This window comes from Phocoena phocoena, chromosome 15, assembly GCF_963924675.1.
Source record: "Phocoena phocoena chromosome 15, mPhoPho1.1, whole genome shotgun sequence".
Lineage (NCBI taxonomy): Eukaryota > Metazoa > Chordata > Mammalia > Artiodactyla > Phocoenidae > Phocoena > Phocoena phocoena.
The window spans coordinates 6,709,301-6,726,720 of record NC_089233.1 but is presented as its reverse complement, the minus strand read 5'-3'; the positions used below and the strand labels follow the sequence as shown (position 1 = coordinate 6,726,720).

General features: G+C 47.7%; 1 protein-coding gene across 1 annotated transcript; it reads right to left on the bottom strand.

The window, feature by feature from the left end:
• Positions 1–4,164: 4,164 nt before the first annotated feature.
• Positions 4,165–5,761, bottom strand: PVRIG (PVR related immunoglobulin domain containing). Its single transcript, XM_065892351.1, has 5 exons — positions 5,367–5,761; positions 4,928–5,278; positions 4,713–4,836; positions 4,566–4,626; positions 4,165–4,461 (listed from the first exon to the last, which is right to left on the bottom strand). Exons 1-5 carry the CDS (start codon positions 5,425–5,427, stop codon positions 4,165–4,167), a joined length of 894 nt encoding a protein of 297 aa, XP_065748423.1. The 5' UTR covers positions 5,428–5,761.
• Between the last annotated feature and the right edge of the window lie 11,659 nt (positions 5,762–17,420).

The window sequence follows — 17,420 nt, the reverse complement described above, 5'->3', positions numbered from 1 at the left end:
CCCCGGTCCGAGAGGATCCCACATGCCGTGGAGCGGCTGGGCCCGTGAGCCATGGCCGCGGAGCCTGCGCATCCGGAGCCTGTGCTCCGCACCGGGAGAGGCCACAACAGTGAGAGGCCCGCGTACCGAAAAAAAAAAAAAAAAAAAAAAGATGAATGGATAAGGAAGATATGATATATATATATATATATATATATATATATATATATATACACACACACAGAGTGGAATATTACTCAGCCATTTCAAAAAAAATGAAAAATTTCTATTTGTGACAAAATGGGTGGATCTAGATGGTATTATGCTAAGTGAAATAAGTCAGAAAAAGTCAAATACTGTATGATCCCCTTTATATGGGGAATCTTAAAAAGAACAAAAAAAACAGATTCATAGATAGAGAAAAAATGGGTGATTACCAGAAGGGGATGGTGGGGGCAAAATAGGTGAAGGGGATTAAGAGGTACAAACCTACAGTTATAAGATAAGTCATGGGATGTAATACACAGCGTAAGGAATAGGTTCAATAATATTGTAATAACTTTGGAGACAGATGGTTACTAGACTTAATCATGGTGATCATTTCATAATGTATGCAAATGTCTAATCACTATGCAGTACACCTGGAATTACCATAATATTGTTCCTCAACTATATTTCAACTTTTGTCCCTTAAAATTTACCACCTTAACCATTTTTATGTGTATTTTGCCGCAATAAAAAAAATTGGGGAAAAAAAGGTCATCTCAGAGAGGCCTACTACTCCTCAGAGCACCCTGATCTTTTTCTTTTAAAGTCTGTAATGTCTGTTTATTTATTTTTATCCAAATAGCTTTCTGACCCACTTCATGGATGCTGAAATGAAACTGTTTGAGGGCCCAGTTATGGAAATTCCAGGTGTCACTGCTCCCGCACCCCCACCAGGGTTTGAGTGGAACCTGAGGGTGAGAGCTCCCGCCCATGGCTGGGCCAACAGACCTAGCGTCCTGTGCTTTTTGTGTCCCCGTGCTGGCGAGGGAGGCAAGAGGCTCTCCTGGCCCCTCAACTCTGGCCCCTTCCAGCCCCCAGCACATCCTGCCCAGCCCTTCCTTCTGCGTCCTGCTGGCGGAGCCCTCAGACACCCCTGGGACCGATTTCTTCTCCCTAGGCCCCAGGTGCCTCCGTTCACCATTAAGGTCAGCCCCAGCTGGTGGGCGCCCCGACTGGGGGCGAGGCCGTGATGTTGCCCCACCTCTGCAGCCAACCCAGCAAGGGTGTGAGGCTCCCCAGACGCACAGGCGACCCGAGGTCACACACCCGGCGGGTGGTCGTCGTGATGCCTAGGGCCCCGCACTCCGTGTGGGCGCGCATCACGACTGGGCAGTGGCAGCCGAGAGTCCTAAGCCTAGAAAAGCCGACCGTCGCGGGCTACCGTGGGAGCAGGCGCTGGTCTGCGGAGGCCGGGCGGGGGCGCCGATGGGGAGCTTCAGGCCACGGGGACAGGCGGCGGGACCCGGGTGCGGCAGAGGGCTCCGGCGGGCTGGGAGTGGGGACTGTGTCAGGGAGGGTCGGGCCAGGGGGCGAGCCCGAGGGTGGGTGCGGGCTGGACGGCAGCAGGAGGGCTCCGGGGACGCAGAGGGGCAGAAGACTGGGGTGGGCGCGTTCGCAGGGACCCCCTGCTGGACCCGCTGTGGGTGGGCTCCTGGGCCAGCTGCAGTGGGACCCTTTAGAGCGGGTGGGGGGCGGGCTGGTGGCGCCACGCCTCCCCTCCTCCCCACTAAAACATCTCTGCCTCCCAGCTGCGTGACTTTGGGCTCTGTTAAATGGGCTTATAACACGCCGAAGTGGTAGGTGTTTTCAAAGTAGTAAATAAGATACTTCGTGCCAAGCTGCTTAGTACTTGGTCCTGGTTTACAATCTCCACACTCCCCTCAGGCCTTACCTCCCCTTATGTGAGGAGCAAAGTGAGTCTCTTAGAGACTGAGTAAACCACTTGGGGGTCCCACAGCGGGGGAGTGGCCCCTGGGATTCCAAGCCACGTCAGCTCAGAGCACAAGGCTTTTGAGGGATTCTGGCTGAGGGCGTGTCCTGGATGCCTCGTGGAGGTGCTGGGGCTGGTTCAGTCCTGTCCCCTTGGGCCAGTTCTCTCCCTCTTGGGCCTCAGTTTCCCCATGTGTTGAATGAAGGAATAGCAGAGCATGATCTCCACGGCTGGGTTCTGAGGGGGGGCCTGGATGCTGCTCTGGGGGGCCATGTGCAGCCACACCTCCAGGTGCAGGGCCACAGCTTGGCTCTCTCAGCTGGTCCCTTCACTGCTGCTGGTTCTGGCACTTGGGACTGGGCAGTGGGGGCCAGGCCAGCTGCGGAGACTTCCTGGGTCCCGAGGATTCTGGTTTCATGTAGTGCAGGACCAGGCTGGGCTGTGGCCTCCTGAGCTTGTGGAAGGTGGGCTCAGGCCTGGGGTTGTGGGGTGGGGGGGGGCGGGGGATGGAATGGGGCCTCTCCCCTGACGCTCTGATGGGCAAGTGGCCAGGCTGAGGGCCTGGGAGTCCTAGAGCTGCCCCCCCATCCCATGAATAGTCCCTTCCTAGGGAAGTGAGGCTTCCTCCACGGCCTCCCGTGAGCCCCGTTGCCCACACACCCCTGTGCTTGGTCTTGATGTGGTCCCAAGGCTGCCTGACCCTGAGCTACCCCCTCCCTTACATCTCTTTACCTTCCTCGGGGACTTCTGCAGCCCCACCTCTCTCCCTTGAACCCCCAGCCCTGCAGGGACTACTGAGCTGCCCAGGCCAGTGCTGAGGGCTCCTCAGAAGATGACGATGCCCACGGGCTGAGGAAGGCAGGCCTGATGACCCTTAGCCACCCCCTCACCCTGTCTGGTTCACCCTCTCTCCTGCGTGGTATAGAGCTGGTGGCTTGATGGGGATGGGTTCTGAGAGCACCATGTCTGAACAATGCCTGCAATAGTAAGCTGGGTTTCTGGAAGATTCTGTGGTTGAACATAGCCTCTGGGCAGGCCCTCCCTGAGCCAGGCAGAAGGAATGGTTCCTGGGATAGCAGGTGGCACTGCCTGGGACTTTCCACATGCAGGACCAAGGAAGGGGCTGAGCGACAGCTGTCTCCCCCAACACCCCACACCCCCCAGTATTCATCCTGGTTGGGTGCTGCCTTAGCCTGGTTCCAGGCCCAGGCCTCCCCCTGTCACCGGAATCCATCACGTTCTGTGGAGCCTTGCAGCTTACAGAGCTCTCTCATCATGTTGTCTCATGTGGCAAAGGTGCGATGAGGCCCAGGCTGCTGGGCCTGTTTACAGGAGGGCTGCTCCCGGATGGGAAGACGAGTGGGCGGGGGAGCATGGGCTCAGTCCCTGTGTCTGAGCGGGCCTCTGCCTCCCCCTGACTGGCCAGTGGGGAGTAGTCCTGGTGCCCTAGTAACAGGAGAGGAGCCGGAAGAAGCCACTGTGGGCAGATCTGAGGTGGGTCCCCTGCCTCTGAATGTCCACTCTGTGGAGGGAGGGCATCAGGGCCCCACCCCCAGGCCATCTCAGGGAGCCCCTGTCCCAGGGACTTTTCTGGGTTGAAGCTCCAGAAGCCCTTGCTGCTGTCCTAGGACATAGTGGGATTTGAATATGGGCCATCCTGTCTGGGGGCCACCAGACCCCCAATCCTGTCTTCCCACTTGGCATCCCTCAGCAAGGTCTTCAGGGCCAGGAACACCCCTGTCCCTTGTCAGGCAGAGGAGAGATCCCCACGCTGAGGCACCCTCCCGCTCCGGGTCTAACCTGGCCCCTGCATCCCAGGGGGTTGAAACCCTTCTAACATCTTAACCACCACCCGCCCCAAAGAAAAAAAGGCCCAGCCAAAGCCCAGGTCAGAAAAACCATTCTTGTTGGTTTAGTTATCAACCTCATCTGGGAGGGCTGGGGACTTGAAAACAGGAAACGACCCAGGATGGGGTTTTGTCACTTCACATACATACACGTGCGCCCACGCATGCACTCGTGCTGACCACATCCACAGCAAGTGGGCCCTGGAGGGGTATGTGTGGAGACACTTACTGGAAGCCTGAGAATAAAACAAGCTGTGCAAAGACAGTGGACCACCAGGACACACACCCAGCAGAAGGGGGTTCCAGGGGCCCAGGAGAGGAGAAAGGCAGAGTGGACTTGGGGTCCCTCTCATCGAACTCCTAACGCCCCTCCATGGCTCTGCGCCCCAGACAGTCCGGGAGCGGGACGAGGTCGGTGCCGGCGTGGAGAGGCCCCTTTTCTGCTTGAGCGTAGAGTCGGTTCTCAACAGAGATGAAGCTGCTGCGAGTGGAGGCCGGCAGGGGTGCCCAGGAGACGGGGCTCTGGCTGGGGAGCAGCGCCCACCTGGGTAGGGGCTGGGGTGGAAGGACCCGGTGCAGAGTTGCCAGGCTGAAGTAGCTGGTGTTGATGGTGGCATAGGGGATGTGGAGAGAGGTCAGGGAGGCTTGGCCGGCTGCCTGCAGGGGAGACGGGGAAGGAGGCTCAAGTGAGGCTCCACCTCATGGCTCCCCACCTCCAGCCCCCTCCATTCCCCTCTCCAAAGCCATCCCCCGATCCTCACACTTGCTCTCCTCTGTGTCTGGGGGCTGCTGTGGCTGGGTGGCTGAAGCTTCATGACAGACCTGGGAGAGAGTTAGGAGGGTCAGAGGCAAAGCATGTGGCTGGCCCAGTGCTGTGGGGATTTGGATCAGCAGGGGCTGGGTCTCACCAGTGCCTTTGCCGACGCAGGAGGTAGAGGAGGTAGACGCAGCCAAAGAGAAGGACCCCCGAAACCCCCAAGATCCCAGCCAGGTCAGCTCGCAGCATGGTGGCTGGAGTAGGAGCAGGGAGCCCTGTGCACAGAGAGAGACATACCGGTTAGGTGCCTGGCACCCCCAAGTCCCTCCCTGTCCTCCCAGGGCCCCCTCTCCTCATCAGCCCCACCTTGGTCTGGGCTGAGGGAGATGTTCCCACAGGCCTCCTGGGAGCCCTCGGGGAAGGAAGTAAACTTGCAGCAGAAGGTGGTGTTGGGACTGGAGCTTCTCCCCTCGGACTCTTCCAAGGTGAGGGAGATGCTGGTTCTGGTTTCCCAGTGGGCCCGGCAGGCAGGGTTCCAGTGCTGGGTGCCGAACTTTGGGTGCAACACAGCCAGCGTGGTCCCTCCGGCACCATCGGGGCCCCCGTAGCTTATAGTCACCAGGGAGATAGAGCCAGATCCCAGGAATCCACAGCGGACAGTGAAGGACGGGGACTCGGTGGCCTCCATCTGAACCTGCACCCACACCTCAGGAGTCCCTGTGGGATATGGGCACAGGAGCTAGGACCCAGGCCTGGGTCTCTGCCCCATCCCCATGGCCTCTGCCTCTCTCTGGCCCCCACTCACCAGCAGTGATGCAGAGAGTCAGCAGCGCCAAGAGCAGGCCCAGGGCCCGGGGCCTGTCCATGGCTCCCCTCTGGCCCAGGCTCGGGGGGCTGCCGTGGTGGGGACAGCACCTGTGTTTCCGGTCTCATCGCAGGAAGTTTTTACGTGTGAGCGGGCCCTAGGAGCGCTGCTTGGTGCTCTCCGCAAACCTGCCTCACTTCCTTCTCTGTCTTCCTCAGGGTGGTGAATCCAGGGTCGAGGACCCCCTCCCTCAGGAGACTTAAAGTGACAGTGACAAGGTTTTCCCTGTCCCCAGGCTGTGCTTTAGTGTGAGCAGGCTGGTGGCTCAGGTTCCCTTCCCAGCCCTGCCTTAGGGTACCAACCCTGGGCAGGCTCTGGGGAAGGGCGGGAGGGGGAAGGGAAGAGACGCCACAGGGGGACCTGAGATGTCCTTCCCGTGGGAGGGAGGGTCCCCCCTGGTTTCTCCTTAGGAAGAAGGCTCTGACACCCCCCTCACCCCCAGCTAAGGGGTAGGGAAGTGGTGGAACTTGGGAAGAAGAAGACCTGTAAGCAGGAGAACCGGCAGGGGAGCTACCTAAGGGGCAGGCACAGCTTGACCAGTGGCTTGCCTACAGAACTCTGCCCCATCTGCAGCCTTCCTTCCCACAGCTGAGGGCAACTGGTTTCTAGCTGCGAAGGCCAAAGGCGCATAGCCACCTGTGACTCTTCACGCATCTCCAGCCCATCAGGAAATTCTGAAGGCTTCCCATCCTGACCACCTGACTGACCTCTTCTTACCACTCCCACCTCTCGGACACAAGCCATCTTTCCCCGCAAAGTGTTGCTGTAAATTGCTTTCCTGTGTATGTTCGTTTACAGAATGAAAATTGACTAGCATGCTGCTGTAAGCAGTGACAAGTGATCAGAAGGCTTTGTGTCCTGTCTCATCCTGTGCTGAGCTTGCATCTGGAGTGAGAGTAGCTTGGTGAGCTCAAGCTTAGAGCCACGGGTCTGTTGAGGACTCCTGTCCAGGGTGTGGTGAGAACTGAGAGGTGGCCCCACCTCAGGGCTGTGGTCCCCTGAGGCCTGCCCTGCACACATGCCCCTGACTCAGCATCTCTTCTAATCCTGTGGTGTTAGCCAGTCGGCCTCTTAAGTAAACTCTACCACCCCGTCCACACCTGAGAGGCTGGATAAGCAGGGCCTCCAGTCACTTCACTGCTCCCAGCCCAGGTAGCATTCATTCTCTCAACGCTTTGAACTTCTCTCAGGCTCGGTGTGCCAGTCTCCATACCTGACTCTGACCCACTCTCACCACTTCCTCCACTACTGTTCCTGACACAGGGGAGGCCTGTGCAGAACTCACCCACTTCAAGGAGGCCCAGCCCAGCGTGGGTGCCAAGCAGCTGGGCACGTGGGGCTGCCGACCTCAGTCTCCCTAGCCTGGAAGACCCTTATCTTCTCCCCAGTTTGCAAGGGTCAGATCAAATCCCACCCACGCCAGGAAGCTGAACTGAGTGAGCTTTTCCTTCTTGGACAACCATTGCACAGATAGTGGGCCCTAGGTGGTGGCTCTTTTATTAACCTCCACACAGTCCAAGTACACATAGAGGAGCTCAATACTGGGTGATCAATGGATGAATGAAAAGCCATGGCACGAAGTTAACTTCTCACAAAATTTTCCATTTTTTTTAGTCTTGTAAGCCACGTTGTCCCCAGTAAGTTCTCATTGTATAAGATTCAAAAAACACAGAGTAGAAAGCATTACTGTTTTTCACCAGCCTGCCCATTCCCTTTTCCCTCCCCATTTTAATTTTCAATAAGGTTAAAGTTATCCATCTTTTATTGTTTCTGGATTTTGTGTATTGCTTAGGAGGGCCAAATTATAAAAATCACTTTATAGTTTTCTTTTTATGCTTAACTCTTATGAGGGTTTATTTTTAGCCCATGAATAATTTTATTTGGAGGTGGTATTATTTTACAATTTAGGTAGACAGCCAAATGCCTTCAAACTACTTGTTGAATAGTCACTTGCCATCTTTTAAATTTATTATTATTATTGATGTATAGTTGAGTTACTAGTTTCAGGTGTACAACACAGTGATTAAAAGTTTTAAGTAGATTATACTCCACTTAAAATTATAAAATATTGGCTATATTCCCTGTGCTGTACAATCCTTGAAGGCTTATTCTTTTTTTAAACTGAGGTACAATTAAGGTACAAAATTATACAAGTTTCAGATGTACAACACAGTGATTCACAATTTTACAGGTTATATTCCATTTATAATTATTATAAAATATTGGCTATATTCCCTGTGTTACACACTAGATTGTTGTAGCTTATTTATTTTATACATAGTAGTTTGTACCTCTTAATCCCCCACCCCTATCTTGCCCCTCCACACTTCCCTCTCCCACTTGGAACCACTAGTTTGTTCTCTATATCTGTGAGAGCTTCTTTTCTATTATATTCACTAGTTGTATTTTTTAGACTCCACATATAAGTAATAACATAGAGTATTTGTCTTTCTCTTTGTTTATTTTTGGCTGTGTTGGGTCTTTGTTGCTGCGCACGGGCTTTCTCTAGTTGCAGCGAGCGGGGGCTACTCTTCATTGGGGTTTGCAGGTTTCTCATTGCGGTGGCTTCTCTTGTTGGGAGCACGGGCTCTAGGCACACGGGCTTCAGTAGTTGTGGCGTGTGGGCTCAGTAGTTGTGGCTCGTGGGGTCCAAAGCGCAGGCTCAGTAGTTGTGGCGCATGGGTTTAGTTGCTCCGCAGCATCTGGGATCTTCCCGGACCAGGGCTCAAACCCATGTCCCCTGCACTGGCAGGCGGATTCTTAACCACTGTGCCAGTAGGGAAGTCCGTCTGACTTATTTCACTAAACATAATACCCTCCAGGTCCATCCACACTGTTGCAAATGGCAAAATTTCATTCTTTTTTATGGCTGAGTAGTTTTCCATTGTATATATGTACACCACACTTATTTATCCACTCATCTGTTGATAGACACTTAGGTTGCTTCCATATCTTGGCTATTGTAAATAATGCTGCTATGAACATTGGGGCGCTTGCATCTTCTCAAATTAGTGTTTCATTTTCTTTGGATATATGCCCAGGAGTGGAATCGCTGGATCATATGGTGGTTTTATTTTCAGTTTTTTTGAGGAACCTCCACACTGTTTCCACCAATTGGCTGCACTAATTTACTTTCCCAACAACAGCGTACAATGGTTCCCTTTTCTCCACCTCCTCACCAACATTTGTTATTTGTGGTCTTCTTGATGCTAGCCATTCTGAAAAGTGTGAGGTGATAACTCATCGTGGTTTTTATTTGAATTTCTCTGATGATTAGTGATGTTGAGCATCTCTTCATGTGCCTGTTGGCCAATATTTGTCTTCTTTGGAAAAATGTCTATTCAGGTCTTCTGCTCATTTTTTGTTTTTTTTTTTAAATATTGAGTTATGGGACTTCCCTAGTGGTCCAGTGGTTAAGACTCTGTGCTCCCAATGCAGGGAGCCTGGGTTCGATCCCTGGCTAGGGAACTAGATCCCGGATGCCGCAACTGAAAGATCCCATATGCCACGAAGATCTTGCACGTGGCAATGAAGATCCCGCGTGCTGCAACTGAGACCTGGCACAGCCAAATAAATAAATATTTTTTTAAAAGTATTGAGTTATACAAGCTGTTTATAAATTTTGGGTATTAACCCCTTATCAATCATATAATTTGCAAATATTTTCTCCCATTCAGTAAGTTGTTTTTCTGTTTTGTCAATGGTATTTTTTGCTGTGCAAAAGCTTTTAAATTTAAATAAGTCCCACTTGTTTATTTTTACTTTTATTTCCTTGGCCCTTGGCAAAAGATTTTAAAAATACATTGCTATGATTTATATCAAAGAGTGTTCTGTGTTTCCTTCTAGCTTTATGGTTTCTGATCTTATGTTTAGATCTTTAATCCATTTTGAGTTTATTTTTGTATGGTGTGAGAAAGTGGTCTAATCTCATTCTTTTACATATAGCTGTCCAGTTTTCCCAGAACCACTTATTGAAGAGACTGTTTTTTCCCCACTGTATATTCTTGCCTCCTTTGTCATAGATTAATTGACTGTAAATGTATGGGTCTATTTCTGAGCTCTCTCTTCTTTTCTGTTGATCAATGTGAATGTTTTTGTGCCAGTACCATACCATTTTGATTACTGTAGTTTTGTAGTATAGTCTGAAGTCACAGAGCGTGATACATCCAGCTTTGTTCTTATTTCTCAAGATTGTTTTGGCTATTTGGGGTCTTTGTGTTTCCATACAGATTTTAGAATTATTTGTTCTAGTTCTGTGAAAAAAAATGTCATTAATATTTTGATTGGGATTGCACTGACCTTATAGATTGCCTTGGGTAGTATGATCATTTTAATAGTATTCTTCCAACCCATGAACACGGTATATCTTTCCATCTGTTTGTGTTGTTTTCAATCAATTTCTTTCAGCAGTGTCTTAGTTTTCCAAGTACAGGTTTTTTATCTCCTGAGATAGATTTATTCCTAGGAATTTTATTCTTTTGATATGACTACAAATGGGATTATTTCCTTAATTTCTCTTTCTGATAGTTTGTTGTTAGTGTAGAGAAATGCAGCAGATTTCTGTATTTTAATTTTGTATCCTGCATCTTTACTGAATTTGATGAGTTCTAGATTTTTGGTGGCACCTGTAGGATTTTCTACATATAGAAAATCATTAATCATGCCATCTGCAAATGGTGACAATTTTACTTCTTCCTTTCCAATTTTGGTGTTTTTATTTATTTTTCTTTTCTGATTATTGTGGCAAGAACTTCCAATACTATTGTTGAATAAAAGTGGTGACAGTGGGCATCCTTGTTTCTGATCTTAGAGGAAGTGCTTTCAGCTTTTCACTGTTGACTGTGATGTTATTTGTGGGCTTATCATATATGGCATTATATCAAAGTATATTCTTATACCCATTGTGGAGAGTTTTTATCATAAATGGATGTTGAATTTTGTCAAAAGCTTTTTCTGCATCTATTAAGATGATTATATGATTTTTATGCTTTAATTTGTTAATGTGATGTAACACATTGATTTGTAGATACTGACCCATCCTTGCATCCCTGGGATAAACCCCATTTGATCATGGTGTATAATCCTTTTAAGGTATTGTTGGATTTGATTTGCTAGTGTTTGGTTGAGGATCTCTGGATCTATGTTCATCAGTGATATTGGCCTATACTTTTTTTTCTTCTTTTGTGATATCTTTGCTTTTGGTATCAGGGTGATGCTGGCTTCATAGAATGAGTTCAGAAGCATTGCTTTCTCTGCAAATTGTTTGGAATAGTTTGAGAAGGATAGGTGTTAACTCTTCTCTAAATATTTGGTAGAAGTCACCTGTGAAGTCACTTGGTCTTGGTCTCTTGTTTGTTGGGAGTTAATTTTAAATTACTGATTCAATTTCATTAGTGATCATTGGTCTGTTCATATTTTCTATTTCTTCCTGGTTCAGTCTTGAGAGATTGTACATTTCTAGGAACTTGTCCATTTCTTTTAGGTTGTCCATTTTATTGGCATATAGCTGTCTAGTAACTTTTAATAATCCTTTGTACCTCTATGGTGTTGGTTATAACTTTTCCATTTTTGTTTCTCATTTTATTGATTTGGGCAATCTTTTTTCCTTGATGAGTCAGGCTAAAGGTTTATCAATTTTATCTTTTCAAAGAACCAGGTTTTAACTTCACTGATCTTTTCTATTGCTTTTTAAATCTCTATTTCATTTATTTCTGCTCTTTATGATTTCTTTCCTTATACCAACTTTGAGTTTTATTCTTCTTTTTGTAGTTTTAGGTGTTAGGTCAGGTTGTTTGATATTTGTTTCCTAAGGTAGGCTTACATCACTATAAACTTCCCGCTAAGAACTGCTTTTGCCATGTCCCATAGATTTTGGATTGTTGTGTTTTCATTTCCATTTGTCTCCAGGTACTTTTTAATTTTCTCTTTGATTTTTTTCATTGACCTATTGGTTATTTAGTAGCATTTGTTTAGCCACCATGTGTTTGTGCTTTTTGCAGGGTTTTTTTTTTCCTGTAGTTGATTTCTAGTCTCATGGCATTGTGGTTGGAAAAAATACTTGATATGACTTCAATTTTCAAAAATTTGCTGAGACTTGTCTTGTGGCCTAGCATGTGATCTAACCAGGTGAATGTTCCATGTGCACTTGAAAAGAATGTGTATTCTCCTGCTTCTGGATGGAATGTAATATATATATAAAGTCCATTTGGTCCAGTGATTCCCTGATTTTCTCTCTAGATGATCTGTCCATTGATATGAGTGTTAAAGTCCCATACTATTACTGTTACTGTCAATTTTCCCCTTTATGTCTGTTAATATTTGCTTTATGTATTTAGGTGTTCTATGCATATATATTTTTATTCATTGTTATTGGATTGATCCCTTGATCATTATGTAATGTTCTTATCTCTTGTTCAGCCTTTATTGTAAAGCCTGTTTTGTCTGATACAAGTATTGCTACCCCAGCTTTCTTCTGATTTTCATTTGCATGGAATACTTTTTTCCATTCCCTCACTTTGTGTGTCTTTAGATCTGAAGTGAGTCTCTTATAGGCAGCATATATACGGGTATTATTTTTGTATCCATTCAGCCACTGTATGTCATTTGATTACAGCATTTAGTCCATTTACATTTAATTACTGATAGCTATGCACTTATTGCCACTTTCTTAATCGTCTTCTGGTTGTTTTTGTAGTTCTTTTGTTCCTTCTTCTTTTGTCCTATTCCTTTGTGAATTGATGACTATCTTTAGTGTTATGTTTGAATTCCTTTCTATTTTTTGTGTATCTATTACAGATTTTTGGTTTGTTATTACCATGAGGTTTACATATAGCAATCTATATATGTGATTAAGTTGCTGATCTCTTGATTTCAAATGCATTTTAATATCTTTTTGTTGTGTACCCTTTAACTACTTATCGTGAGCATACATGATTGTACTACTTTTGCCTTTTAACCTTCCTAATAGCTTGTATGTGGTTAACTTACTACCTTTCCTGTGTATTTGCCTTTACCAATGAGCTTTTTCTTTTTGTAATTTTCATGTCTCTAGTAGTGGGTTTTTTGTTTGTTTGTTTGTTTGTTTTTTGCTTAGGCAAGTCCCTTTAACATTTCTTGTAATGCTGGTTTGGTGGTGCTGAACTCTTTCAGCTTTTGCTTGTCTATAAAACTTTCGATCCCTCCATCAAATCTGAATGAAAACCTTGCCGGGTATTCTTAGTTGTAGGTTTTTCCCTTTCATCACCATATCATGCCACTCCCTTCTGGCCTGCAGTTTCTGCTGAAAAGTCAGCTGATAGCCTTATGGGAATTTCCTTGTATGTACCTTGTTCCTTTTCCCTTAGTGCTTTTAACATTGTCTAATTTTTGCCATTTTAATTACAATGTGTCTTGGTGTAATCCTCTTTGGGTTGATCCTGTTTGGGACTCTGTGCTTCCTGGACCTGAATGTTTTCTTTCCCAGATTATGCAAGTTTTCCACCATTCTCTCTTCAAATGTTTCCTGCCCCTTTCTCTCTCTCTTCTCCTTCTGTTCTGGGACCTCTATACAGTGAGTGTTAGTGTGGTCCAGTTGTACTGTCCTCACTTCTTTTTATTCTTCTGCAGCAATTGCCACTACTGTCTTCCAGCTCACGGATCCATTCCTCTGTTATCACTTTAATCTACTGTTCTTTCTGGTGTTATCTTTCAATTCAGTTATTAAATTCATCTCTATTTCATTCCTCTTTGTATATTCTTTCTTAAAAACTTCTAACTCCTCACTCTGTTCATCCATTCTTCTCTGAATTTCTCTGATCATCTTTACAATTGTTACCTTCAACTTTTTATTGAATAAATTGCCTACCACCTCCACTTCACTTAGTTCTTCTTCTGGGGCTTTATCTTTTTCCTTCACTTAAAACATGTTCCTGGGCTTCCCTGGTGACGCAGTGGTTGAGAGTCCGCCTGCCGATGCAGGGGACACGGGTTCGTGCCCCAGTCCGGGAAGATCCCACATGCTGCGGAGCGGCTGGGACCATGAGCCATGGCCGCTGAGCCTGTGCGTCCGGAGCCTGTGCTCTGCAACGGGAGAGGCCACAACAGTGAGAGGCCCGCGTACCACAAAAAACAAAACAAAACAAAACATGTTCCTCTGTCACCTCATCCTGCCTGATCTGCTGTTTTTATTTCTATGTAACTGCTAGATTGGTTACATTCCCTGACCTTGGAAAAGTGGCGTTTTGTAGGAGACATCCTATACATCCCAGCAGTGCACTCCCCTCTGGTCACCAGGGCTACATGCTCTAGGGGTGCCCCGTATGTGGGCTGTTGTGGCTAATTACCATGGGCAGTCTGGTAGGCAGAGCCGGCCCCCAGTCCAGTTGGCTTCTAGACCCTGCCTTGCACAAAGCCCATCAACTAGTTGGGGCCGGGTCACAAGGCAGCCGGTTGCAGAACCCCAAGGGGCCCCAGGAATCCTGATGTTGGTGTCAGCTGGCTAGCTGGGTGGTGCTAGATCCTGGGTTCTCTGGCTAAGAGGCGCAAGGTGTCCCAGAGCTGAAGTTGACCTGCCTGTGGGCAGAGCCAGGGTCTGGGGGATGCTAGGGCTGGTGCCTACCTGCCTGCTGATGGGTGGCCTAGGTCCTGCCATGGCATGCTGTGGTCTGCGGCTAATATCTACCTGCTAGTGGGTGGGGCTAGTGAATGCTCACTGATGTGAGGTTGGTCCTCAGCCTAGTGCCAGCTCACTAGTACGTGGACTCAGGGCCCAGGGTGTCTTGGGACTGGTGCTTGCCAACTGGTGGGTGGAGCTGGGTCCTGGGTTTAGTGTATGAGGTGAAGTCAGGTCCTGTGCCCCCCAGTGGACACTGGCTGTGAGCTCAGAGGGTCTTAAGGAAACCTTCTTGCTGGTGGGTGGGGCTACCCTGGACCCCAATCTGGCCCACCAGTGGGCAGACACCAACCCCAGAACCACCCCAGCCCTGCAGTTTGCTATGTCAGGACCCAGCCAACATACCAGCAGCAGACGGGTACCAGCCCCAGGACCCCCTGAGCCCTGGCTAGTTGCTTGGCCTGAGATATCCCCGAACTGGTGCCTACAGGCTCTTGGGTGTGAGGAGCAGTGGTGGGGCTAGGTCCCAAGGCTAACGAACTGGAGGGAGGATTCCAAAATGGTACTTACCAGCACCAGGGTCCTTGTGGCAGAAGCAGCTCCCCAGAATGGCTGCTGCCAGCATCTAGGTCCCCAGGGTGAACTCCAGTTGCGTTGCCTCCTGCCTCTCCGGGAGACTCTCCAAGATCGCACGTGGCTCTGACTCAGGCTCCTTTCAAATTACTGCTTCTGCCCTGAGTCCCTGGGTGTACCCCTTAAGAGTGGAGTCTCTCTTTCCCACAGCCCTCTGGCTCTCCCCAAAGTAAGCCCCGCCAGCCTTCCAAGCCGTTCTGGGGGGCTCATTTTCCCAATGGCTGGGGAGCCTGATGTGGGCCTCTGAGCCCTTGCTCCTTGGGGACAACCTCTGCAACTGTAATTACTTTTGTGTTTGAGGGTTGCCTTCTCCGGCGGTGTAGGTCTTGACTATACTCCAACTCTGCCTCTTACCCATCTTGTGGTTCCTTTTTAATATCTTTAGTTGCAGAAGATCTTTTCTGGTAGATTCCAGTCTTTTTCACCAACAGTTGTTCTCTAAATAGTTATAATTTTGGTGTACCCATGAGAGGAGGTGAATTCAGCATCTTCCTACTCCATCTTGGTCAAATTCCCTCAGTCTCTTGGTGTCTTAATCATAAATTCTCACAAATGGGTCTACTTCTGGATTCTCCTTCCTAATCTATCCATTGTTTTGATTATTCCTGTGTCACTATCAAATGGTCCTAAGTAGAATGCTTTTACATTTTGATATTGAAGGTACTCATCCTTTCTCAGTTTCTTGGCTATTCCTGAACAGTATCCAGAATTTTGAGCTCTGGAGACACAAAAGGTCATTAAATCTAACTACATGAGCCCTGTATTCATCATTGTTGGCCTCTTTCCTCTTTTGCCTTGAGGTACAGGTTAGACAACACAGGTCTGGTTAATGGCCACCTCCTGCTCTAACATTTCTTGGTGAAATCCCTGCAGCCACAGCCCAAGTCCTGCTGCAGAGAAAATGGCCCTTGTGGTCAGTCTCTAGAATTAGGCCCTTGAGGCTTTGAACTGGTGCCAGAATTTCACAGCTCTTCAATATTAGGTAAAGCAGGAATAGCCCACCAGGGGACCACACTCCACTTGAGTGTAACTGAGAGGATTTTAGCATAGGTGCAGCACTCTGCTCATGACTGGCTCAAGCCCTCTCTCAGTGAATCCTGGTGACCATTCTTTCATACGAGACATTCCTCATTTGAGTTTGTAGCATGAGACTCATTTATTTTTACATCTATTTTATATGTGCATAATAAGCCACTTAAGTTCCTGCATCAAAACAATATAAATAGAAGATAATATCTGAGTATACACTACATGCTAAATTTGTAACTATGAAGCTAATATATGTGAATCACTCACAACAATCACCTTAAGAGGAAACTCTGTTCAGCATCACAAGGCTAGCAGTACACAGTGAACAAAAACTGTAGCTCCAGAACCCACACTATTAGCAACCATGCCGAGCTGCTTCTCCCAGTGGAAAATTTAAATTGAATTACAAGGTTTTTGTCACAAAAGCCAGCAGCCCCTGCCACGTCAGCAGAGAACCTGTGCTGAGTTCCCAGATCGGGATGCCTCCCCCTCCTGATGTGAGCGGCTACAGCACCAACACAAGATGCTTTACTTTTCAGCTTCTACTGCACACTCAGCCCCATCACTGGGTCTAATCTGCTGAATTAAATATATTTTCCTTCAGGTTTCCCCAGGATTCTGGGCTCCTGTTCTCTAGTTTCCTGAGGTTCACAGGTTCATCTTTGGTGAGTTTGCTGGTTTTCTCACTGTTTCTCTGCTTCTTCCTAACCACACTCTTCAGTGCCTATTTCTCAGCCATCCCAACTAAACACACAGGGTTTTCAGTGAATCTGTGCTAAAGAGTGACTTGTTCTGTGGACCCTTTCCAGGATCGCAATGTTCCACCCTATCCCCTGGGAAGGAACTATAGAGCTCAAGTAAGACTTCAAAATGTTTTCATGTGAAAATACCTCACCCCCGCAACCTCTCATGTCATCCAAGCACAAATTCTTCTTTCATCCTGTAACCCCCAGGGTCAGTGTTGACTGCAGTTCAAAGGACAAAGTGAAGACTTTAAGTGTCACTTAGCTGAAGACTTTTCTCAGCAATCTGGAAAAACCCTGTTCACTTTATAATTTAGGAGAGAACAACTCACCTTCTGGCAGAGCTCATGGTCACAAGGGAAGAAAAAGTCTTACTGAAAAATATTTTACATGATTTAAAAGCAATGATTCAACAGTAAGATTAACAGGCCACGCACAGCAATGCCAGTTCCCTGAAAAGCATTCCTTGCTGTCAGTTATCAACATGGGGAAGGTTCAGCCTGTGCAGAGGCCTCCACCTCTCCTGCCGGAACTGGCCTCAGCTATGGCTCCATCCTGGACTGGGCCTGACCAGCTGGTGTTGCTGCTCATGAAGCCCACAGCCCTGCCTCTGCCAGCACAGGGCTTAGTGGCACAAAATGCTTCAGAGCTGTAGTTGTCAAGGTGGGGCATTTGCACTGCACATGGTACAAAATATCCACTGGCGTCATGCAGGAAAAATTAGTATTTCTAATTTTTAAAGATAACAGTAATAAAAAGTTAACTTCATTGTACTTTTAAGTGACACTGGTACCCTCACTGGGATCCTCATGCCATGGTTCACCTCTAACAAGATCAGTATCCTAAGGTCATAGAGGCAAATTCAAGATTATGACCAACTGCAACTTATGTGCTACAGGATGTAGTGGTTTTGTGGTCTCAAACAGTATGTACCCCCTTTAAGAATGCTGTTATTTGAACTTGGAAATCATTTTCTGACCTGTTGACAAGTCTTCCAAA